The following is a 27,821-nucleotide window of genomic DNA, read 5'->3' as shown; positions in this document are numbered from 1 at the left end:
ATTAAACATAAAAAAATGTGGCTTGTAATGGAATGTTTAAATTTAATGTTTAGACATCATAATATTATATACCATTCTAAATAGTAAATATTCAATAACAAAAAATGTTATCCGAATGTACAGTTTAAAATGTGCTCATGAGTTTGTTAATTGCTTAAATTTATAAAAATTCGTCTAAAATATTAAAATACATAACGTATTATTATGCTCAACAGTCAACAATAATATTTGGCTTATACATAGGTAATTAAACTAGTTTGATTTGACATTAAAAGTTAATATTAAAGAATGTACGAATATAAGAAAATAATATCAGCTGATAATTTATTTTAAATTTATATTGATGATAAAATTAAAAACGTGGCGACCCTTAACATGTCCTTACATATAATGTTTAAATGTATCTATTTATAAATATTTGATTAACTGACAAGAGATCACATTGTTTACAGGCTATCGATCTATTTTATTATACCGTAACCGTCAAAACTTCAAACATAACATAACATTTGAATAGCTTAACTTATTTTATTTTGTAATCCAAAACAAAACTTAACAATTATTTATGAATATTCTAATGTTATCAATTACCAATTTTTTTATACAAATACCAACTATGTTTAAGCTGACAAAATAGTGGCAGATGGGTGATACATGGCAAAAATTGGGTAGGTATTAATAAAATCACATACATACTACTATGTATTTGTAATATCTATGAGTTTATGGCGAATATTATTCTTTCGACTGACAGTGCGCTATAACCTCCAGCCTGTATCAACATTTCAATTGATTACAATGTACTCCGATTTCTGTACACATACACTCTAAACATGGATTGGAGAGTTCAGAAATTATTTTTCCCACTCGGTACATACGTCCGTATATATTGCAGCCAGATATCTTCAGCATGGAAGCCAATAAATTGAACTCAGTATCAACCTTAGTTTTCAGTGGTGTTGTCCCAATATTTGGTTTTACATCGGTGTGCTGCATGACTTCCGGCTGCAAACCAACATCAGCGTGTTGCTTAAAATCGGGATGATGCTTAACTTCTGTCTGCTGTTTGAAATTAAAATACGGATTGACTTCGACTTGCTCCTTAACGTCAAAGTGTTTATTAACTTCACTTTGATGCTTGAAATCGGCATATATTTTGGAATCAGATTGAACCTTTGAATCCGAATGTGTCTTGAGTTCGGGTTGATCTCTCACGCTGAAGTGTGACTTGACTTCAGTTTGGTGGTTACTTAAGTCATGGTATGATGGTTTTAACTCATCGTAATGCTTTAAATCAAACGGTGATGTAACTTGAGCATTTTCTTTAACATCGAAATGTGTCTTAACCTCAGCTTGTTGTTTAGTACCAGATGGGATGGCATCCGATTTGATTTCTTGATGTGATTTGACATCAACGTGCTGCTTGACTTCTTGATGTGGTTTAACGTCAACGTGCTGCTTGACTTCTTGATGTGGTTTAACGTCAACGTGCTGCTTGATTCCTGATTGTGGTGGCTTGGTGTCGACGTGATGTTTAGTTGCGGAATTCAGCATGTCGTTGCCGTTTTGTTTAGTCTCGGTATTTGGATTGGATTCTAAAGGTTTGTATACTTCCTGTAGTGGTTTGACTTTGTCATGTTTGTTTTCTGAGTGATGCTGATTTATACCAAAGTATGTGTTGGTATTCTGGTGGTTTTTTGTATCCTGCGCATGCTGTTCTGCAGTATCTCCTGTATTCAAATTAGGTTTATTCTGTTGCATTGGTAGTGACATGAAGGCTGTTTGTCCGTGTTTGACGTCGTCATCCAAATTAACTTTCTCGTCGATTTCGTCATCTGTCCGATGCTCAATGCGAGTCTCTGATTCCATGTTATTTGTGGACGAGGACAGTGAAGACGGGGACGATGATTGTTCTGATGTATCGCCGTTGAACAAAAATGAAAACATACTTTCAAAACTATAATCTTCGTCTTCAAGTGGTTTTGGTACTGGTGTTGTGACTTCTGCACGCTTAATAGTTTCTGAAGTTGAAGAAATTACCAATTTTTCAGTGGTTGGAGTCGAAGTTGCAACTAACTTTACAGTGGATGTGATCGGTTTTAATGAAGATGTTTCAGAAGTTAAGTTCACTGGCTTAAGAGTGCTTGGCGATGAAGTTACAATTGGCTTTTCAGTTGATGGTGCAGAATATAAAATGTGTTCTATAACTGCATCTCTAACATTCGCTGTGGTTTTAGATGAGGTTGTGATTGTTTCAGATGTTACTTCAATTTGCTTAATGTGTTCCATAGTAATATCATTTTCATATTCATCTGTAATGGATAAAAAATTGGTTAATCATTTTCGTTTTGAAGATTGAAAATAATGTAGTCAATAGATATACATCAACTCTGAAATTTAAATTGTATATCCAGTAAAAATAAAATTGCTCAAATATAATTAGAATAACCTTGCATTAACAATTAACCTTAAAAAAATGTTTATAAGAATTAAAGGAGCAGGTATAACATACTTCATTAAGATAAACTAAAAAACTTACTGCAAATGATACGGCCACAGCAAGTGCTATTGTTCGGGTCGTTGATTCGCTGGCAGCCTACTTTGACGGCTGGACAATTTTCTTGGCAAACAATTTTGGCGTTGAAACAAATGCATATGTCACAAGCGCTCGGGTCGGTCAGCAACTCGCCGTGTTTGTATTTCTTACCATTGGATATGCACCAAACTGAACATAATTAAAAAATAAAAACTATGAAGATTTAGTACTAAAATCATCGTTAGCATATTATTTTTAAAATTAATTGTCTTACAAATTTTCACAAATTGAGTAATAAAATTGTTTTAAAAAAACGTTATCACATAATGTTGAAACTATTGCACAATGTATTATTTAAGAAGTCTAAATTAATAACTGTTTTAGGGGCATTTTATTTTCCACTTATCTAGTTTGAAAAATCTATCGAAAATCTACAAAAAATTGAAAAGCGTTAAGAAAGATATGGGACACTCCAGTTTTTAAAAATACATTTTAGCTGTTTTTGGATGAAGAATAATCCAATACAAACACATTTCCATTAATGGAAAACGAATTCACTCATGACTAATGCAGAAAAGCTCAGGACCCAGTGTCTTGATATTATCAGTAATTAATTTTAATTTTAGACTTTTCCAGTTAATTAAGTATTTAAATAGTAAGATTATTTACAAATTTAAAATTGGTTATAAATTAAACAATAACACTAAGAATACATATTAATAAATTACCAGATCCAATTGGTTGGTTCCCCACAGCAGGTTCGTCGTGGCGAACATTAGGTTGTTCCGTTGTCTTTCGAAATTTGTCAGGTAAATACATCGCACCATTCGGGGAATCTTTTGGAATAAATCCACCTAAATATTATATACAATTATTAGAAACATCAGATTTTTGTATTATTATTTATAAACCTTAGACTGAGAGTACATTTAAAATTAATATCTCATAAACTATGTTATTTAGAGTAAATATTAAATAACACTTTAACAGTAGCTATATACCTATAATGAAATGTATTAACATTACCCTCAGTCTCAATAGGCGGAGAAAAACTATTGACAACGGGCAAAGCAGGTTCTTCGACGTCTGATACATTGTACACACGTTCTATCACCGGCTGATAATTTTCATAAGTTGCAGCAGGTTCATCAACAACGGCATCCGCTGCAACGAATGGTATGATTCTGCATATCGGGAATACAATGTTTATCAAATATTTTATGCGTGAAAAAAAGATACACAAACAACAAATTAATATTATTAAAAAAAAAGTAAAAAGTAATTCAAAATGTCAAACTGATATTGTTAAGTTTACTTGTATTTTATGTGTAATGGGTAGGTGTGAACTTAAACATAATATTAAGGGGCCTCGTTACTTCGGTCAATTTTAGCTCAAAAGACCTTAAGTTTTGACAAAACTCAAGGTGATGTACGTTGTCCGTATTTATTCTGAAAAAAATTTGATCTCGACAGAAACGTGTCCATAGGCCGTACAGAACACTTTGTACAAATTAAATCTAATATTATTGTGAACAGTAATTTTTAAAAACTTGAAAATATGAACTTTTTCAAATCATAATTTAAATTTAAAATGGAAACTGTTTCTTACGATCCTCGGACATTTTTCTGCTGAATTCAAATATTTTTTCAGAATTAAAATCTGATAAATTAAGCTAATTTTAATTTTGTCAAAACAATAAGTAAGTTGTCGTAAAATGTATATGGTGAATTTTACATTGTTATCGAGTTATTGACATGTACAATGTACCTACATGCGCGTACGAGAATGGTATATTCAATATCACTCTCACTAATAATCATTTACAACTAACACATGTACCACGGAGGAATAAGGCAAGATTAGAAATTGTCGAATTAGTGTAATAATAAAACTAGTACTTTAAACGATTTTGAAAAAAATTGAAAAATAATATTTAATTTAATGTGGAAAAATATTTAATATTGTACTGTTACCTATTATTAACTTGGTTGAAAATTTCAATTTATAGCTCGATTGTAAAATCATCGTAAGGTCAGTAAAGTTAATTTATAAAAAATGAAAAATAATTAATTACTTGAGATTTGGTAAAGATGGCGGTAACGTTGGGTCATCATAATCCATTTCAAAGTTATTCGATTTTTCAGTGACATTCAATCCACCAAAGTCATCGTGCATTAAACTAGCAGGATTTGCATGTCTCGATTCCATGGGTTCTTCTGTAATTTGATCAGTAATATTCTTTGAATTTACAGTGATACTGGATGCACTATCTGTCTCCACAAACATCTGTTAAACACACTGAAATGTAATTTATGTTGCATAGCGTGTACGCCTTGATCTGAGTACCATAACTCATGTCACTAAATCTTGTTTGAGTTTACAGAAGAGCACCGACAACTCTAAGCATGACTGCATGGGTGCAGATTTCAATACAAGAATATTTTGAAAAAAATATAATAATAATAATGTATTATAAATAAATTAAATAGTATCCGCGCAATGGGTTCTAAATGAACAGTTTAAGTGAAGGTTATATTCACCGAAAATCTATAAACCATTCACGGGGAGTTCGCCTATATTCAATACCGTAAGTACCCATGTGGTAATTTTTATTCTCTGTACTGTGTGGCACTTAATTCAATTTTAAAATACACCGAAATGATATTTTTCAGAAAATGTATTGGTTTTTGCACCGAGAACAGTAAACATTTCACTAAGGCAACGCGTCTTGAGAGCTGAGGCTCAAATAACGGTCTGAAACGTAGTACTTCCCAATAAACACGCAAGTCGTATACTACTATATTATAATATACGTGATGACGGTTTTAATCGAATGCAAAACTGCCGTGGTATCTACTAGTAAACGGATAGTAGTTATTATTTATTACTATTATTATAATTAATTTACCTGGGCCGCCGTAGGCGTCGGCATCGGCGAACTACCGAGCGGGACACCATCGTCGTCGTCATCGTCATCATCATCGTCGTCATCGACAGTCACGGTGGACGGCTGCGTTGTCGCAACGACACCAGTGGAAGTCGACTCCGTCGCCGTCATCGTCGTAGGAGTGACAGTGGTCGGGCTGACGCGAGATTCTAGAATGAAAAATGGATCAATAACGGCGATTTATTATAATATTATCGTCCCGTCACGGACGATGTGCAGCGCATGCAGGGTAAACGATAGAAGCGAATAGCGCGCGCGCTCGGGACTTAGACGACGATAATAATATTATCATTCATCATATCAACATAATAGGTACGTGTAGGTATATACCTAATATATACATAAACGTCTATAGGATTTATGTACATATATATGTATATATATACGTATATAATATGGTGTAATGGTGTATGGGTGCGTCGGAGAAGTCAGTGACCCTGTGCGGGGAAACGCGCGGCGGCGGCGGCGGCGGCTTCGAGACGTACCGTTGCTGCTAGTGCTGGTGCTGCTAGTGCTGGTGCTGCTGGTGCTGCTGCTGCTGCTGCAGTTGTAGCTCGTCGGGCAGCAGTGCCCTTCCGAGTAGACCGGTCCGCAATTGGGCGATATTTGGGCGCGGATTGGCGGACATATCACCTTGTCACATCGCACCTGACCGTTGATGCAGAAACAAGTTTCGCACGACGACCGCGCCACGCCAATCACGGGCTCTCCCAGCGATATCAGCCGACCGTTTATGCGACAATCTGTGTTTACGTAATGTGCGAAAACCAATAAATAACAGATATTTTTTTTTTTTATTTACAAAAGTACACTAGTCACTACTACTATAGGCGATATTCTAATTTTGTCTTACGATATCAACTATATGAAATCGAGTAGATACCGATTTTCACAGGTTTAGATCATTTATGTATAAATATAAAAATATATACATACAACAAAATTTAACCCATAAACCAATGTTATATACTAATGTAATATGTAATACATATATAGTATATACCAATGCCAAGGATGCACTAATGCACTATGCACGTCTTATATAGATACTTTATTTTTTAAAGCAATTCTTTCTAAAAGTTTTCATTATTTTACTATTTTAATGTGGAATCAACTCTATTCATTTTCGTTTCGTATTTAAACTATAATTATTATTTATTATATCGTCCATAAATTATTATTTTAATACCTTTAAGCCGAGCGGATAAGGAAGAATCGATTTCGGTGGTTGTCGCATCCGTTGTATTTTTTATCTGTGCATTTTGTAACGGTGAACCTGTAAAATAAATAAATGTAATTAAGGTCAAGTGAAAATGTACCCAAATATTCAAATAAGCCAGTTAACAACATTAAAACTATTATAACAATTTAACTATCAAATGGCAAATGCGATATTATAATTATTAATTAGTATACCTATTACTAATATTTAAAAATACAGTCGTACAGGTAATTGAATTATTCGATGAAGATTAAAACTATTTTCTTAAAATACACACAAATGTGTAATAAAATGTATTATTATTCACTTATATTTATTTCTAATGAATTTAAAAATATGAAAAACATCATATTATACGGTTTCATAAAAACGTTTATGCTCGCCAACCAAAATAATATTATTTCAAATACCTATCTAAATTCATATAATATTATATATTTATAACATTCATATCTCGACATTTACACTTACATTTGTATCTAATTGGGCAACAAGTATGTTTTTTGTATACAGCTGTACAGCCTGGAATAGTTAAAGAGCATTGGGGCCGTACGCACTGTTGATGCCCTTTGATGCAGTAACAATATTCACACAGACTGGAACTGTCCATAGCCGAACCTTCCGCGTAAATCGTACCGTTTATCACACATCCTTGCGAATAGAAAAATAATCAAGTTTTTTCTTATTGGTGTTTTGTTATCGTTTCAGAATAAATACAATATATTATCCTCGTAAATACCTTTAGGTAAACCGTCAAATGTCACAATTGCAGAATTGTCCATCCTTGCGGGTCCAGACCGATTTTGCAATGAAAACAGTTTGGAATGAACAGCATCAAATTGTTCTACAATCAACGTGGAAATCAGGCTTTTAATTTTATTCAGAAAATTTTGTTTTGTTTAATTTATAATAATAATATTACAAGTCAAAACCAATCATATTATGTAAGAAATAAATTGATGTTAAATTATATTGTTATAAATTAGATAGGTATTTAATTTAAACATGAAAATTGAAAAAGTTCAACAAAGTCAGTTGAAAATAATATAGATTCATAAAATTAAAAATAAATTAATAAATTACGTTTAAGATAAAAATAAAATTAATAATATTTTTAATTTATGTTAAACTGTATGTTTCAATGTTTTAATGTTAATAGCAATTTTAGTAAGAAGTGATTAACTGAATAATTAATTTGATTTTAAACAGCATAAAATGTTCGTGCAACTGTCAATAACTTATCATCTAAGTTTATTACTACATGTCTACAAGCAAAAGTAATAGTACATTCTTATGAGTTATGGCATTGACTGTATTTACTATTACTTGCTATATGATTACCTATTATAGGCTGTATGATTACCTATTCATATATTCAACAAATAAGTGCCACAAATTATATAATAAGTTATAAAATTCTATTTTTTTAAATATTGAATGCAGCGAACAATGGTTAAACTTAAATTTTCTAATCGTCTACTGACACTAAAAGTACCCACTATACATTATTTACTAAATTTATCTTTTTTTCCATATAGTATTAGTGTAGTTAATTAATTTAATAAAGTTGATAACCTAATTTCGAAGATAACTAAAATTTATAAATTACAAGGAATTATATTTATATACATAAGATACATTGTATTTATGTACATAGATTTCACTTTTTCTATGTAAAAATTAAGTGTTTATGATTAATGTACCTATTTGGATCTTAAATTTTGTTTGATGTATAGCCAATGCGTATGATTAGAGGATTCAAAAACGTATGCACGTATATCTGACTGATTTTTAAAATTAATGGTATAGCTAACGGGATCCATAAGTCGGGTGTGACTCTTTATATATTATACAGTATAATATCATACGTACTGTATTCATCGAATACAGTTGCGTGTGAATATTTATTCATCGCTAAACAGCGAAGCTTGTTCATGTGGCAAATAATTAGAATTGGTGTTACAGAAATCACAAATATTCAATCATCGCATTATTCAATCGTCCTAATGTCCTATCGTGTTACATTTATTTAAATTCTTCAGTCTCCATAGTTATATTTTTAGCAAATAATATTTAGCATTTAACTTTAATAATAATAAAATATGAAAGAAAAAAAAAGAAAGAAATACAGATAGATAGTTTAAACTCGATTGGAAATTAAATTATAATAAAATTACGCGATTTGTAGACTATGTCAATCACCCATCGTAATTCACAATCCGTTTTAAATGATTCTGAGCAGAGCGATGAATGTATTGCGTTTACAATAATATGTAGTTTTTTGTGTCTGATGAATATATAGCCTTTAGAAGTAGTAAAAATACTTCAATCTTCAACTTTGAATAGATCCTGGAAGCGATTTGAATCTAATTATCTAGTAAGAAAATGACTAGGAAAAACTAAAAATAAAAACTGCAAAAAAATGGAAGTTATAGAAACACCAACTGAAGGCAGATTTTATATATTTGGTGTAATTCAAAATGAAAGAACAAAAAAAAAGATACTTAAAACTTTTACCGAACATTCAAACTAATATTTTCTAAACAAAATATAATTTTCATAATATCTTTGAATTTTAGAGCTGGTTATACATTTTTTTTTTAATTTTTGACTTAAAGTCAAAAATCTTTAAAATGTCAATGGTTCCTCATAAGTTTTTCTTACAGCAGTTTAAAAATATCGAAAAAATATTGTTGGCATTTTTTTTATAAGCGTTCCAAGTTCAAATTTTGACAAAATCAGTCAAAATCACCAAAATATGCAAAACTATTTTTGTAGTTATTTTACAAATTCTTAAATTAATTTCAATTCCTAAGAATTGAAATTTTAGAATAAGATTTTTGATAAGTTATTTTATAAGTGCAATTTTTTCAAAGTTTAGTGAAAAGCTTCGTTAATTTTTTATGAAGGTTTTTCTAAGAAACTAGATATTTAAATTAAAAATAATGTTTTATCCTCTTTAAAATATTTATAGTTGCATAATAACATTTTAAAATCTCATAATGCATGCATGTGACCCATCGACAGAAATGTGCCACCCAAGATTGGGTCGTGACCCATAGGTTGGGAACACTGTATTGCAGTGACCTACTCCTTTATGACGAGGTGCACTCAAAATCTACTATACAGCAGAGCGAGTTCCGTGGTGTTTGTTTCATTGGGTCCTACCCATATAAATTATTTTTCTTCATGTCCGTATATTTTTTTTTGTGTAGGTAGCCACAATAATCAGACAGTTTTTAACTGAATATAAAGTTTGAGGAAGAATATTAAAAAATGTTGTTAGTAGGTATAGACTTGGTTCAATGTATAATTGAATATCAAAACAGTAATAGGTTGCATAAGTCAAGTTTAAAATTTGATGGAACCTACATCAAACAGTGATCAGTCATTAGTCATTGGCTCACAAAACAAATTTGTTTTTGGCGGAAATGGTGCATAAGTATAATTACACGGTGTAATTAACCGTTACACAAAATAACGATACATTTTTGAAGAATAATAACACCCGTTTTCTGGTATCTGTGAACTCGTGTTGAACATGATGATTTCTTTAAATAATTTGTAATAATAATAATATTGATAATATATGTGCAATCAAACGCATATGGTTCAATTAACATCAAATTGTTTTCTTCAAAAATATTCACTTTATCAAATTGATTGCTACTTTTCGTTCGCTACAACGAAAACGATGTAATATTGTAATTAACTGTATCGCAAACATACACGGCATTACGTCTCAATTTAAATTGAATTATTATCAATGACAGCCGATTTATAAATAAATAAGTCTGCTCTGGAGCAATTTGAAAGTTTTTCTCTTCACGAGTGACAATTTTTTTCAATATAATTTGAATTTAAATTCGCGTGTATTATAGAGTTATTATTATAAATACTAGTTTTAAAAACTGGCGAAATATAATATTGGCAAGCACATATCACTTTTTTTACTGGTAAACTGGTCTTGAATGAATGACCCGTGGCAGTGGCAATGAGCCGCAGTCGACCTCAAGGCAATATACAGAAAAAAAGAGGTGATAAAAAATCACCACGTGCATATCCCATTCATAAATCGACCCGAAAAACTTGTAGCTATTGTTATTTTGCGTACCTACTAAACTTACTTAGCACATATAAGATCAAAATGCTTTCATTTAAAACACCTCTCTTTGTTAGTTGTAAAATCTATTTGTCCGGTTTCGTTTTTACGCAGTGAACACAGCCAATTCTTGTCAAGCTATTTCACCACTGCACAGCATACACATACCTTTTTCACACACGTCTGGTAGGGGCTGAATTGATATGTTAAGTACATATTATAACTTTACTCAACCATAATAGGTTCTACGCTTTACTTGTAAATGTAAACAATAAGCCTGCGATGACATATTTTAAATGGCTATAATTTGTATTTTTTTCTTTTTTTTGTATATTTGTTATTTAGTTGTAGATATTATAATAATTGCAATAATAAAGATAAACAGTTTGAAAAATTATTTTCAAAAGGTGAACTGAAGATAACTTTATCTATAATTATTGTGATATACTTACACCTACTACGTACATACTTATTTTCATGTCGACACTATGAACAATTTAAAGTGAATAACTAATCTCATTAAACTTTAATTTTAAACATTCGTAAGTAGGCAATAAAAATAATTACAGCTTGCTATTATGTTAACATTAAAATAATCGATTAAAAAATGTATTATAGATCAAATTTATCTGTGTAGATATTTATTATAGAGATTACAATACATTCATAAATGTAATAACTACTAATAGCATTGTCTGAAATTAACTATAAACAATTATCTATACGATTGATTTGTCTTTTAATGCCCATTTAAATGCAACATATTATGGGAAAAGTCTTCTTGTCTTAGGGTCCATCAAAAGTACCTTCTACGATTTTAATGATCCTTTGTGTCTGAAAGAACTGCATTGTTCACTTGAATTTGGTACTGTATTATGGAATCCTAATCAATTGTATTGTATTTAATTAATGAACTAGAAAAGGTCCAAAAAAATTGTCTATGAGTCTACACCTTTAAAACTAAGTTAATTCATCAAACCACCGAAGACATTGCTATTTTTGCTGGTTAAAGTCACTTAAGACCAGACAATTATTATTTGATGTTACTTTTCTTTATAAAATCTTGAACGGTGTTATTGACTGCCCGAGAGTATTACATAAAATTGGTTTTCACTGTACTCTTACCCCTTGGGGTGTTCCGGTGTTAAGTATTGATTGTTTTTTTTAAAAGAATAACTATTTATTATTATTATTATTATTATTATTATTATTATTATTATTATTATTATTATTATTATTATTATTATTATTATTATTATAATTCTTTACGTTCAACCACACAAAAAATCTTTTTTTCAATTCACAATAATTAAAATATAGGATATTACATATATTAGGTATACCTATATAATACCTACCTATTATATATTATCCTCAATCCAAATGAGATGTTGATTATTTTATTCTTATCATATTGAATAACTTATGTTATATTCTTAAAGTGTTAAAAATTTATATTTTACCATAATAACACTGAAGGTGCGCACAACATTTGTTCTTCTTGTGGACGATCACACATCCCTGAGGTGGTGGATCTGGTAATTCTGGACAAATTTGCAAATGGCATACCAAACTTCCGGTGACACATGTGCATTTTAAACACGGTTGATCTGTATTGACCAATGATCCTGGATCATAACTTCGTCCTTTATAATTACACCCGACTGACGCAATTTCTAAATCAAAAAAAAAAGTTTTAAAAAACTATAGTAACTTACGACAAAAGAACATAATACTTTTTGTATAATATTATTTTATTTTATTGACATAAACGCCTTTATAGGCTCAAGTACAGTATGATAACTTAAATAATACAAAGTTATGAACATAATATCTTAATACAAAAAGTATTTATACAAAAGTAATTATACAAAAAGTGCATTACAAATTGATTGTTAACAAATAAGACTTTCAATTTAAATGATTGTAAGGACTAGGTAATTTAGTATTTTATACTTTAATAGGGTTAGTATAATGTTGTAGACGGTATACCATTAGTAACTTATAAAGTAATTTATAAGGATACTAATCGAAAAATGATCAAATTATCTGACAAAAAAATGTGGTTTTAATTTTTAAAACAAATACGTCTCAATACTAAAAATGTTGCCACAAATATAAATTTTATTTACCCCAATAAAATTTGTTAGAATAGTAAAAACTAAAAAGTAGTGACTTTCAATCGAAACAGTTTTCTAAATGAAAATATTACAGAACCAAATGATTCTAGGGTTTTCTCTAAATTTAAAATGTTTAAAAATTGATATATTGTATTATGTACTGTACATAATAAAATGTACTTTTCGATCAAATGTATCATAATAGTTTAAATATATTGACTATGATAAATATTCCATGATTTCATCGTAGACTCTAGTGTTGTAAAACTAATAAATTCAATAAAAACGTAGATCTAAGGTTTTCCTAAGTGTACCAATTTGTAAGAAAAACTGCAAGATAAATACAACGAATTTTGTAAGTTATTATTTGTATACAATGTTATGATTTATTATAATACTTTATCATTACCATCACGTCTAATGAAAAGGTTATATCATTGAGTATTTTAGGTGCAGGCAATGAAGAAAAAACAGAGAAGAGTCCGACTAACGGTACGCGCATAATACACACGCCGCATTACCTCTTTTCGCCAAACAATAGTCTCTAGTGTTTAACTCATTATTATAAATACACACACAAATATAAAAATATTACACAATGCATAAAATATTAAAATGTTTATGTACCTATACTATACAGTATATAGTGTACCTATATGGCTATAACTAATATGGAATTATGGAATGGTAACAAGGAAATGTAAGTAATAACTAATACTTCATTTGCTCATGGGTAAGTAATATTAAAATTTATAATTTATTTCAGAAAACATATCACCGACAACAATCATATTACTGTTTTTAATGTGCTGACTAGTTATTATTACTATAGATGACCACTCTAAATGTAATAAAAAAAACTAATAAATGCTGGACTCTTGGTTTCATGTCTTATATGTATGCAATTATGCTCCTAAAAATAATCAAATTATGCACTTAAATTTGAAATACATAAAAAACTAAGAAAGAAATTATAACAATTAATGTTTTATTTTGTTAACAAAACTTAATCTCTTCCTATAATATTTTAATGTTTGATTTAAAATGTCAATGAAGTACATTTTTTTGTTTGCAAGTTCGTTTATGATTGTATTTATTGGATGACTTGTGGGTCAACCATTATTATCAACGTCATATTTTTAATCATTTAAAGAGTCTTGATTATGTATATTATAAAATATTGACAGTAGATACTTTAAAGTCTTAATGTTTTGAAACAAATTTAAGAATGCGAGATAAGCAATGTTGATGTTACAACTTACAATGTGTTTTTTTTAAAAATATATTCATGAAAAAATTGATACTTACAAACAAACCTATTAAAAATGAATATCAATTACTATAAAAATTAAAACTATAAATGAAAAAAATGAATGATTACTTCAAAAGGCCGTAAATAAGTGTTAACTATTCGAAAAATGCAATTATATCCAAAGTAAAACTTCATATACTGAACCTGTCATCTATTGATACTAATATTGCTATGTTACCCTATACCAGTATAGCATTTAATACGACTTTGCAAGATTGATATGCAAATTTATAAACTTACGAGTCCTGATATTAAATTATTTTTGAGAATATACTAGTGAAACGTATGTACTTGGAGACTACATCAAAGTATAATTAATTTTTGAAAATAATTGGTAATAGGTACCTATGTCAAATTGATTATGTAACAGTATTTTCATTTTCATTTCACAAAACAGAAATCAATACAATTTGTATTTGAAATTTCAATAAGTTATTATTTATAACCATTGTATTATAATTTATAACACACTATATTATAGTAATATGTAATAGTCACTAAATATAAATAAAACACATATCACTCAAATAATATTTCATATACACTATCAATAATCAAATTGCACGTATGATTAATATTAATTATATGTATTAGTAAGACATGAACAATTTTTAGATCAACTTGAGCCATATGAGTATAATAACATAAGTAGTACAAAATACAGTAATCAAAAAACCTAACCAACCTATGAGTTATGTTACTAAATAAAAATAATTAATGTTTACATGCGGAACTGCAGATGAAGGCGGCCAATTCAAAGCTCTAACTGTCTCGTGGGAACTTGGTTTTATTCTAAAATCATTCACACACGAATAACGTATTTTAATAATGTTACTATTATTTAGAAAATTGTAAGAAAAAAAAATTCTAACGGTTTTCTTTAACTGTATTACCTACCTACGTTTCAAAATAATAAATATTAAAGTGAATGCTACACCCTTATGTCTTGACGATATTGTTTGTGTGAGTTAAAAATGCGATAAAATAAGTACATCTACATAAACATAATACATATTATTTTATTGTATTTATATGGGTAACTCTACATAATAATTTTTAACACATATAATATCAATAAATATATCAATCACAGACTGTATTTTTATTTATTTAAAATATTATATTTTCAAAAACAACTATGAGTCGCAGTTTTATCAAATTATAACGGTTCTAAGACAATGGAATTCCTGTGAACACTTCATATCATTACCTTGTTGATATGTAGGTACTCTACAGAACTTTTAATTATTTAATTTTAACTGAATGAGTAATTTTAAATGGTATGTACTATAATATGTTATAAATGTTATAATATATATTATACATGTATTATACTTTTGTAACTTTATATTTTTGGTATATATTATATAATGATGTATATAATAAAGGATGAAATATTTTAATAAAACGGAGTTTAAAAATATTATAAACAGCTGCATGTTTAATTATTGATAATTTAACTGCAATAATATGCAATATCCACTTAATAGTCAACTTTGAAAATATTATAACTGAGAATCTACCATAAAAATACAGCATTACATTTAACAAATATTGAAATATATTTATATAAATAAGTTATAATATGTTATGAAAAAAAACCCTAATTTTTGTTAACTATTTTTTTATAACTTATATTGTCATACCTGATATCACGTATGACAAATTGAATTAATATAATAATATTATGTAGCATTTATCAAGAATAAGTATTCATATTACATATTATATTATTAAATTATTATCATGCCATCTTGATCTCTACACTGTAGCCATAATTTTATAATATCGAATCTTAACTTATCAATAATCTAAAATAAACTAAAATCTAATACATTTTATACTCGAGGCCTTACTGCCTTAGCAACAGTTAAATGATGAAAATATATAGGCATTAAGTGCCTGTATTATGTAATTCAATATAATTTGTTGTTTTAGTATTCTGACAGCTTTAGGTCAAGTTGTCAAAATGATAACTCCTACAGTGCTAGTATTTTAGGTACTAAACCTGGTGGTAACCAAACCCAGAATATATTATGGCAAACAACATACGCTACTCTGCGGGAACCAAGCAGACGGGACGTACACTCACACACACACAAGGGGTTAATGTACAGTTATACGACGATGTTATCTTGATTTCATAAAACCCAAATTAACGGTGTGTGTAGAATCAAAAATAGTCATATACATACAAAAATATGGTATACATACAAAAATATAGTATACATACACATTGCGGTGGAGCATTTATGTGTTTGTGTGCGAGTGTGTGAGAGAGAATATCGTGTTGGGCTCACGTCTGCCTCCAAGGGGTTTCGCGTTCATGGAAGTCTGCCGCCCGTGAGTGGGTTTCCTGCAATTCGTAATTACATCCTTAAGCGGCGTGTGTTAACCGTGAGAAAGTTAATACCCATAATACGCCAACTTAAGATAGGATTATGTAGACTTATATTGTTTCCAAACTTCATAATATTATATATCTAATTATTCAGATTTTTTTAGCGGTTAACCCTTCCGAAGAATAATTATAGATCAACGTTTACGTTGTGCACTGAAAAAAGTGTACAGCAGTTGTGCAGTATATAATACTATACTGTATAGATTGTATACATTTGTATATATTAAAGTTTATAAATGTAGATTATGTAGAGGTCATAATATATTATTATGGCGTTAAAAGTTTAAACGACCAAACGAAATCACCTGAAGTTTTACCATTAACGGGTTCACATTTTGCCATATTACCCGCATACATTTTCAATTGTATATGAATTTTTTTTTTCAAAATCATTTAAAATACTACCTAATGCATGTACCGGTATTGATAATTCTATATACATTATAAACATTGATAAATGTAGTTAATTTAAACATTAAAAAATACAATTCACAACATAGTACGTTGCACATTTATAATAAAATACTTTTCATATAAGTACCTAATACATTTTATATTCGAGTAGACGTCTATAAATATTGAGTTTTTACTAAAATTATTAACCATATTATTTATTAAAGACTAATCAAAATTAACTTATGAATTTCAGTATATAACTTAAGTGTTCTATACGTATTAACTTATTTAAGTAAGTACTTATTCTATAACAGTCGAACGGTAGATTAAACACACTGTTTCTTAGGACTTGCCCTTCAATCATCCTTACATAAATCAATAATAATATGCACTGGAAAATAGTCTTAATTGTATCAGAAAAAGAAACTAAATTTTTACTCTTTAAAATTATAGTTACCTAAGTTTATATTTAATTTAATATTGTTACACATTTCAACATTTGTGAATGCAAACATACATTGAGTGTGTATACGAATGTACGTTTGTGCGTGTTGTACCTATTAACCCGAGTAATACCTATTATTGTATATTATTGTATCCTGCATAGATCGATGTGTGGCCGTCTGGAGACATCAGTATTTTTAATTGCGGCGGTGCAATTACAAAAGAAGACGGTAAGACAGAGAAGGAATAGAACATTCCCTGTACGTTAATTATTTAAAGTGGACCATGTACCGTGTTGGTCATTAACTAATTGCCTGGCCAGAACCGATCGAGCAATCTTTTCTTGAGAAAAATGTCACCGGTCATTTTTTATTCTCAATCCACCTGTACACACACGATACATTTTTTTTCTCTTATACCATTTCTACTTATTTCCTGTGGCCGATGGATTTCCGTTGCTATTTCCTCAACGCTAGATCAACGGTTTCTGATGCAATGCCTACACAATAGTATTTCAGAAACGAGCCGATTAAAAATACAGAAATATCAATAGTTACAATTAAGTTAATGATTTTGTAGCTTAGTAATACCTACCCTAACGTGCGTGACTATACAATGCTCGGTGACCCACTCACATATTATATGATATTTTGATGATGCATGTTTATATTTTATTTAGGTATATAATTACAGAAACACAAGCACGTGGTTACGATTTGTGTTTGTAGATTTATAGTTATTTTATTTTTAGAAATTAAAACTTATGCAACATTATCTATATATGTACCGTAGCCCATGGGTCCGCGTGCAAATGATCATACCAAAAAAATCTATCGGTTTATTATCATACAAATTGAAAAATTAGTCTATAAACTTTGAAAAAGGAATAATAAAAATGTCTTGAAAGTAAAATTAAATATATCCAAAATCATAACATATTTACCCACATGATATAAGTAGTAACTTTAATTGTCAATTTACAATGTTCGCTTTCTCAAACACTATCGAGAATTTCGTTCTAATTCATGTTAAACTTTTAATCGGGAGACAATAAGACGACTAGAAGAAATATTATATTAGTACCTACACTTTCTGCCTTACTGATCCAAAAATATAAAACGTCATAGAAATGTTCTTAACAAAATTTGATATGATATAATGATTTCAATTCTAAAATATTGTCAAACAACATCTATATCAATTAGATACTAGTGTTTCATACTTATATTATTTTTAAATATTTGTATCAATCCTGCAAGGTGGGGATACCTGATGAATAGGAAATTAAAATAAATAATAATACAATAAATATTCATTGCCTTGATAATATTATTATGAAACTAAAATACAATTGATGGTAATTCATCAAAATTACCTACTTAATAATAAAGATAAGCTATAGTCAAAAGAATTATTGTTACAATTGAAAAAGAACATTTTCATTGTTATATATTATTCGTGACAGGAGCAACTAACAATAGCCATATAATAATATAATATTCAATATTTTATAATGTTTTTAATAACTTTACTCAATCTTATACGTGTTCTCATTTATATACCAGTAAGTTGTATGCTACTTATAATTATTAGTTCTGTTATATTAACTTAAGTTCTCTGAAAACATATTCGTTCAAATCGTATATTAACAACATTTTATGTTAAAATATCAATATTACACCATATCATACAAGATTTAATGTGTTTTTTTTCAAACAATGAATCTTACCAAACTTTCAATAACACATAGGACATAGCCAATTATTTTTCGTTTAACTGTTTGATTTCCCAAAAATAAAAATGGAATAAAACTACCTAAAACTAGTGTCAATTCTTTTTCATAAATACGTGTAAAATCATCATTATATAAAATATATGTAAAGAAACCAATTTAGACTATTTTTTCATTCGTCCGACAAGATATACTTAATATAATTTATTTTGTTCCAATTGTTAATGTATATTTTTACTAAAATTTAAATTTATAATTGTTTAAAATGTTATTTTTACCTAATAATTAGAAAATATAGATATATATTTTATATATTTTTTTTTTTTGGCATGAAAGAACCATATTTTAATCTGTTTTTGTTTACATTTCCCTATACTTAACGATCAATAAGACAACGACGAACTTTTATTCCTGTCTTGGAGACAAATTTCTTTATTATACATCCATGTGGAATGAGATAGGTAATTGGAAACATAATCTATTATATTATATAGGTATGTGTTTATTTTTTATTTTATATATAAATTAGTGATCGTGGCAAAGACAGTTTTTTACATATGTACATAAAAAATGTCACAACTCAAGATTGTTAAATACCTAAGTATAAAATATATTCTTATCGCATTACCAGTAGCGTTGACTGAGGCGGCGTCGACGTCGACGTCTTCGTCAGTGGTTGTGGACCCGACTCCGGCGGCGTGGGTGGATGGCCCGTGGCCGATCCCAAGCGACCGTCGGTCCGCAAGCAGCATCAGGAGCGCGACCATCCACGGACGAACCATCGTACGCAGAGTGATGACTACACGACCGCGTGGTCAAGCACAGACTGTTCTAGCGCACACGGCCGGCCACGCGCCTCGCTTCGCATAAACATCGTACACGTACGCGCGGTACTGTCGTATGTTACCTCTTCGCGTGCACAGAATATCGTATGTGTGCGTGCGTGCGTGTGTGTATTTGTGTGTGTGTGTGCGTGTGTGTGTGTGTGTGTGTGTGTGTGTGTGTGTGCGTGTGTGTGCGTACGTGCGTGCGTGCGTGTAATGTTTTCCAACCAGCAGTCACCGTTACCACCGCACCATTGTCGCTGTCCCGCGAGTGCGGCGGAAGAACGTCGGCCACGGCGACCCATCAACACACGACGTGACTATAGCTCGCGCCGCAAAGGTCACCACCGACCACCACTTTGTAGGCCGTAGTGTGTTCATCTTATCGCTTTTTCAACGCCGCCACCGCCGACGTGACGTGGTGTGTGGTCATCGTCGTCGTTTAGTGCAATCCGTCCGGATATTGCAGTCGTCGTTCATAAAATATCTGTATAATCGTTTACCGCAAAATGACGTTAAGGGTATTATTTCTGCAAACTACAAAAAGTGGCATCAGACATCATCGGCGTTTGTAAAAAATCCGAAGCATTAGATTATGCACAAAATATTTTATTTAGCAGAAGAAAAGAAAATTGAAAACGTATTATATAAATAAAAGTGCCATCAATTAGTATCTATTTCAAGGCGCTTTCAACAAAAGCTTACACATATAAACTTGTACCTAGATACCATATTATTTACCTAATGATTTAAGACAAATTTTAATTACTCTGTGTGGCGACTGTGTGGTGTTATAATAATATATACCTGAACAATTTCAATTTAATTCGCTGGAAAATGTACAGCAATAATGACTATAATAACTGCGTTATGCACTCTATCGCCTGTATTGTACCAAACGGATTTTAGTAATGCATAATATTATATAACTAATATAATCAAAACTAGACTTTACATTAAGGCAGTTGAACGAATTCACCGATATTATAAAAATTACATACATACCGAGAAGATGAACGATAAACGTCCTAACTGGAATCACAACTTTTTAAAACAAAACCAAATAAACCAGTTACAACAACGAGTAGGTACCTACCTACGCTACGTTCTCGTCATTAACACTATCGTTTCATTCATCAAACATTCAAATATATGGATAACCGCTAGTACATTAATTTAACAGTTTACCTACCATTCAAACAGAAAATAAATAACTGATAAATAATATTATGGAGTTAGAATTTTTCAGTCGGAGCTAGTGAAGTATAAATGATGGTATATTGTAGTGTATGTAGTAAATTGTAGTGTTTTTTGTGGGCTGTGTACTTACGATTTATCTGGTAGAACTATATTGCTGTATAATTGTAGAAATCTCATGAGACCTCGGTATTATTTTGAAATCTGAGTGTAGTCTGTAAACTAAGTTGTTTTCAGAGAGCCATTATGTTTATCAATTAATTTCGAACATTGGGACAACGCGATATGAGTGTCTGATGTTGTATTCAACAGGCTTCTATCATTGGGCATTTTTAATTAAAATAAGTCAGTATTATAATATTTGTAATTTTTATCATAATATTATGAACATTTTTAGATTCTAAGAAGAGCGATGAATGTGTTAATTTTACAACATACATATTGTTTTTTTTTGTGTTCGTAGGTACTAGTTACACGATTTCTAGTAGAAAAAATACTTTGATATTTAGATTTTTAACATCAATGTCTATTCTATTAGGAAAGTTAATCTAGTTGGTACTTTTAAGAAGTAAATTTTAAAACTTCTAATACTTTTTTGATAATGGGGAAAAACTAATAAAATGGGAAAAAAACAGGAAATTTAAACCGTATAAGTTTTTGACAATATCGATTTGCTTATTTTATTGCAATTCAAAAATGCACAACAGTAGATAATTTAAATTTCTATATTAGCATTGTCTACACATGGTCTAATTGTTAAAATATTTTGACTCTTTTTGAGTTATTTAGAGAAATTGGACATTTCCAATTTTTTCAGTTTGTTTCTTTAAATATTGATAAAACATTTTCATTTGGTTAAAAAAATATAATTCAAGGTTCCTCATGAGTTGTTATTAGAGCTAGTTATAAATATTTAAAACACATAGAAAAGATTTTTTTATAAGAATTTGAAATTAAATTTTTGATTTTGACAAAATCAAGAAAGCTAAGCATTGAAAATATTTATTTAATGTAATACAGAGTTTTCACTTAAGGGTGACCTCAGAGGGCCCCCTCCCATGCCCATACTTCTAAAAAATGTTGAACTGTTAAAGGCAAAATTACAACAACAAAACATATAATGTCGAATGTTCTCCTAAAAGTATGTCTAGTCCCCCCCCCCCTTCAACCATGTTCTTTACACCTACAGTTCAGCAGAGCGGTACCTCCTTTCCTACTTTTTTTCTTAAAACAATTTGCACATTTATTTAATATGTTAAATAATAAGTATGTAATATATAATGACATGACTTAAAGAAAATCACCCAATGATAACATCTTTGATTTCTTACCATTTAAATATTTTGAAATTAAATTATCATTGAATACCTATGTAATTAGTATATAATATGATTCAACTGTTCTCAGGTTACACTTATACATATTTTATATAACTATATATCTTAATCGCAAGTGTATCTAATAGTTAAACATATTTTCAAGTAATTAGGCAGCATTTTAACAGACAGTAGAAAATTGACAAAGAAAATTAGATGCAGAACAGGACAAGCGAAAAATATTTTCTTTAAAAAGAAGAAATTACTGATGGTAAAAAATACGAACATAAATACCAAAAAGAAGCTAATAAAAACGTATGTTTTGTTTAGCTGTAAGATATTTTAATTGTTGTGCTACCTTTTTTTATAAAGGCTAATAAAAAAAAAACGTATGTATGGAGTGTGTGGCATTATAAAGATGTAAATTGTGAGATATGGACAACAACATTAATAGATACTTTAAAGAAAATGAGATGACCGATGGACTCACTCTAAGCTTTTGCGGCTAAGGGATGGTGATAAATTACACAGTTTTACAATTAAAGAATTATAGAAGGAACATGATTAAAACGAAAATAAACAAAATAAAGAGTATGCGAAAGTCAATACTTTCAACAAAATAACTCAAGGATATAGGTCAAAAAATAGGGAAACAGAGAAAACATTTGTTGTAAATACATTTATTGTAAACCAATAATTGGACTGAAAAACTAAAACAATAGGGTGAGGTGGGGCAATTACCCTATCTTCACCATACCCGTTCTCCCACTTATAAAAAAATCATGCCTATGAACTTCAATATTTCTCAACTGCCATTATAACTTACAACTTATGAAGAACCTTGGATAAAATTTTCTAGCATTTCGAACTAACGAAAAATTTTTATTGACTTTTTCTTTTGCTTATAAATACTTCATAAAAGCCAAAATATATTGAAAATTGTACGGTGTACATAAAATGCCAGTTTAAACATACGGTGTAAATTTAATATATCAAAATAAATTTTTTAGAGTTCCACCAAAAATCGAGATGGATTTTTCGAAAACTGGTTTTGCGTAAAATTCTCAGTTTTTCCTTAAGATTAAGTCAGGTTTTCCTGATACTTTTGAAAACTAGTGAAAACTGTTGAGTTTTGGCCTACCCCCCCCCCCCCCCACCTACAAATAACCAACTAGATTCACTTTCTTATAAGAAAATATGCTGTTCAAGAAAATCGAAACATTTTTACACTCTCCAAAAGATGGCAACAAGACACTACAAACACATATTGTAAAATCAATACATTAATCACATCTTATGATCACAATCTTAAAAATTATTTTTTTTTTCTTCATTAAAGTCTAAGATACATAAACGATTTTAAATAGAACTAAAAATGCATATCTTTTTTCAGTTATTAAAAATGTTATCAATTTATTATTGATTTAAATTAATCTTTTGAGATTGCAAATCAGTCATTTCAATCTTCAATCAAACTTTTCGATACATAATTTATTTTACAAGTTGACAAAATTAAACCGATCAAATATTTCCTATTCATTCCACTATAATACATAATATTATCAGAATTGTTCTTGATATAATATTATCGGAATGTACAGTTTTGAGTTTCGCCTTATTCATAGTGTATAAGCAACCCAACTTGATGATATGTGTATGTCATCACATTTATTAAATATTTACCTAATGTTTTTAATTTTCTTCAAAATTAAAATATTTAAAAAATGCTTACTGGGAGCTTCCTAAAATAATATTATTGAGTTTGGATTTCAAAATGAGTCAATATTTCCTATCATATTAAAAATAATAGATTAAAACTGATTATTCTGAACGTACAATTTGTTATGTTGTGCTTTAGACGGTAAGAGATAACACTACTGGTATGACTTATTTTCAAAACATCTTATAAAAATAAAAATATTATATGAAAATACTGAGTTAAATCAATACTTTTCACGATTTTTTAATGATATTTCGTGAAAAATTCTGATTTAAAAGATAAGCCGATGCAATTTTTATTTTATGTATTGCAAGATATTCTTCGGAACGAAATTTCAAATTGACCTAATCACTATTAGATTCTTATTAGTTCTCTTAAATTTTAAAAATATAACATTTGTCTAAATAAAAATTCATAATCTTAGGTATATTTAATTATTATATTAATCCACTATTGTTCGTGTATATTATGTCGCATCCACAAAGTGTTATCCTTATCACTTAAGGTAATAGTTATTTAAAAGTTATTACTTACCCAATAATAATAATAATAATTATTATTATTATTATTATTACTTATTACTGTAATCGAACTTTTCATAAAATAGATAATATCCGTTATCCATTTCGGCCTAAATAAATGAGTCATATATGCATAATTTATTAGTAATAATCAAATCAAATTAAAAAAATTAATTAAATCATCGTCGAAATTAATTTTATATTACTTGTTTGATTTTGTGGAACTATATAGTGTATATGTATTATTGCTTTTGCGTATCACCTATATTCAAATCCTCACTAGTTTTGCTACAAAGTATTTTTTTCTTAGTCTGACCAATACAGTATAAGTTCAACAACTTTTGAAACTATACTTTGTTTGTTTATTAATGTGATGTAAACTTTATTTAGTTAGTTACAAAAGATTTTGAAGACAATATGTTACAATATTGATGAACGTTAAACAATTTTATCCAATTACGTTGTGAATTTAAATTTGTTGAAAACAATACAACTAACGTACCATAAATAAAATATAAAAAAGCGGGTAAGTGGATGTCGCTCTGCTGTACATTAGCTGTCTAGAGGTCGCAGTAATAAATGGTATTAAATTTGAATTCAATGATATCAAATCATTGTATACGAAAAACGATTCTGAGCGGAGACAGTATGTCAGTCTAGGATATTTTATATTGTTATTACTTATTATTAATATGATGATAGCCGGTAAGTTGAATTAATATTATTCTTAAATTATCAGTGATGCTGGAAAAATATTAAATATACCTATGTAAAATTGGGCTGTTTTGGAACCGAATTACAACAAAATGATAACCATTATTCTTTGTGTTAATATGCAATTTTGTCCAAATTTGAACTTAAATATCTATTTAAAAAAACTGTATTTATATTAGATTTTTTAGATTTTTTAGCTACGGAAAAAACTTTTTAAGTGGAACCTATTTTTAAATTTAAATTTTGATAAATGTTTGTCAAAATTTGAACTTTGAATGCGTATAAAAAAATCGTGCCAATGCATTTTTAATATTTTTCAACTGCTACTGTGATGATATATCAAGAGTTTTGTATAAGATTTCCATACTTCTTGACCCAACCAATAACATTTTATTGAAATTTATATTAAAAAATTTTAAAAATGATAATTGAAAATATCCGTCAACAGCTTAAAACGAGTCAAAATATTTTGAAAATTCTATCAAGTATATAAATTGTTGAAATTAACATATAGTGTAAATTTCAGGTGTCTATAGTAATTCGTTTTTAAATTACAACAAAATAAGAAAATCGTTACATGAGAAATCGAGTGAATATCCAATGTTGTGAAAATTTCAACTTCAAACGCGCATAAAAATTAAATTTAACTTTCCGGTAGAAATTTTCTTTTACTGCCCCAAATCGTAATGACAGACACAAAAATAAATATAAAAACACACAACATTGTATATTCATTGCTCAGCTCAGAATCTAAAATAAAAAAAAATAAAAATGTAAGTAATTTTTTTCTCTCATAAAGGTTATTCAATTTATAATAGATTGCACACCATAGGGGTACTAATTATTACTTAAAGCTCATAAAATATTTCGATGATAACATTTTTTTTCGTCTTATTAGTAATGATAAAAAACGTTGATATTGCCATGAGATTTTGTACCGCAGGCGTGATTAGTATTTCTCGATGACCATTTCACAAAAAGTTACAGATATATGCTGCGTAAATTAAAACAAGTAGTTTCCATTTCATGTATTAGATCAAGTTTGTGTTTATTATATATTTACATGCCTGTTACAATACGTTTAAGACATAAATCGTTTATAATAAACATTATATCGGTTAGGTTAATAGTTGGTGGAGAAAGGTGGTTAAAAAATTAAAAATAGAGAAAGTCGTTAGTATGACCATTTGGTAGTTTTCTATGTTGAAAAACATAGCTAAAAGATATTTATGACTAAACTCTATGAAAGTTTTAATTCACGACGGAAAGTAATAGCATTTGATATTAGTATATATAACATATTACAAATAGGAACCTATAAGTTTTGACTTTTGGGAATATCAAGTACCCGCTCAATGATAATACCAATGACTAGTCACGGACTCAAGTGAAAGCTTAAAGTCAAGTCATGATGTATTTATAAAATAATTCCCGCCTGCACAAATTACGTTCATTTTTCAACTTAGTATTCTCATTAGTCTAAGGCAGTAGGCAGAGGACTTCTAGCTCTAAAAAATCACCAAATATGAACTAAAATATACGAGATATGCATTTTAAATTATTATGTATTTAATCATTAAAAATTTAATTTTTAAAATTTATTAATTATTAAAAAAAAATAATAAAAATAAGATTATTTGTATGAGTATATTTAATTAAAAATTTGATGTCTGCGACCGACGGTAACGTCACCATGGTGCGCATCGATATTTTATGCAGTGAACAATATCTGTCTATAAATAAAATTAATAACCGGAAAATAAATCTAATCGGTAATCCTCCAGACGTGTTTCTAGGAAAACATACGTGTGGGAACAGTCAACAACCATAAATTAATAGGATCAAAATTTTAAATAATTTTAAATTCAACATTATTTTGGTTATATATTAAATATAATTAAATGAAAAAAAAGTCGACAGTAAAAATATCGATGAAATGATAAATTATTTAAAATATTCATCTAAAAGTATAGAATCGAAGAAATATGCTCTAAAACCAAAAAAACCTCAAGTTAGCTTCGTTTCATTACAAAACGTATTTGTTTCTTACTCTGCTATTTTTGAGATCGTGCAAAACAAATATGCAAATGCTACAAGTCCCCTGCCCCACAGTCATTACCTACCTAAAGTTTCTATGTTTTAAAACATATTAAACATTTAAGCCCTGCACATAAGTATATTATTTTGGTAATTACTGAAATACTGATTTACTACTTACTAATCGTTACTGAATTTTCTGGTTTTATGATAGTTTTGAGCTGCCAACATGTTTCGTGCTGATTAGTAATTGCTAAATACAATTTAGATTTATAATTC

At 29.1% G+C, this 27,821-nt stretch overlaps 1 protein-coding gene across 2 annotated transcripts; it reads right to left on the bottom strand.

The window, feature by feature from the left end:
• Positions 1-22: 22 nt before the first annotated feature.
• On the bottom strand, positions 23-27,821 carry LOC111034528. Of its 2 annotated transcripts, XM_022315803.1 has the most exons (13): positions 27,724-27,821; positions 19,842-20,574; positions 12,272-12,484; positions 7,446-7,550; positions 7,178-7,357; positions 6,674-6,760; positions 5,970-6,227; positions 5,446-5,633; positions 4,612-4,823; positions 3,563-3,720; positions 3,265-3,390; positions 2,540-2,725; positions 23-2,312 (listed from the first exon to the last, which is right to left on the bottom strand). In XM_022315803.1, the coding sequence occupies exons 2-13, from the start codon at positions 19,993-19,995 to the stop codon at positions 778-780; spliced, it is 3,402 nt and encodes a 1,133-aa protein (XP_022171495.1). In that variant the 5' UTR covers positions 19,996-20,574; positions 27,724-27,821; the 3' UTR covers positions 23-777. The 2 variants fall into 2 exon arrangements, with proteins under 2 accessions (XP_022171495.1, XP_022171501.1); XM_022315809.1 differs by lacking the exons at positions 7,178-7,357; positions 7,446-7,550; positions 27,724-27,821 and having other exon boundaries at positions 19,842-20,619.

The sequence above is a fragment of the Myzus persicae genome, unplaced genomic scaffold, assembly GCF_001856785.1.
Source record: "Myzus persicae strain clone G006 unplaced genomic scaffold, MPER_G0061.0, whole genome shotgun sequence".
Classification (NCBI taxonomy): Eukaryota; Metazoa; Arthropoda; class Insecta; order Hemiptera; family Aphididae; genus Myzus; species Myzus persicae.
Note: the sequence above shows the minus strand (reverse complement) of the source record. Positions and strands in the feature narration are given on the sequence as shown.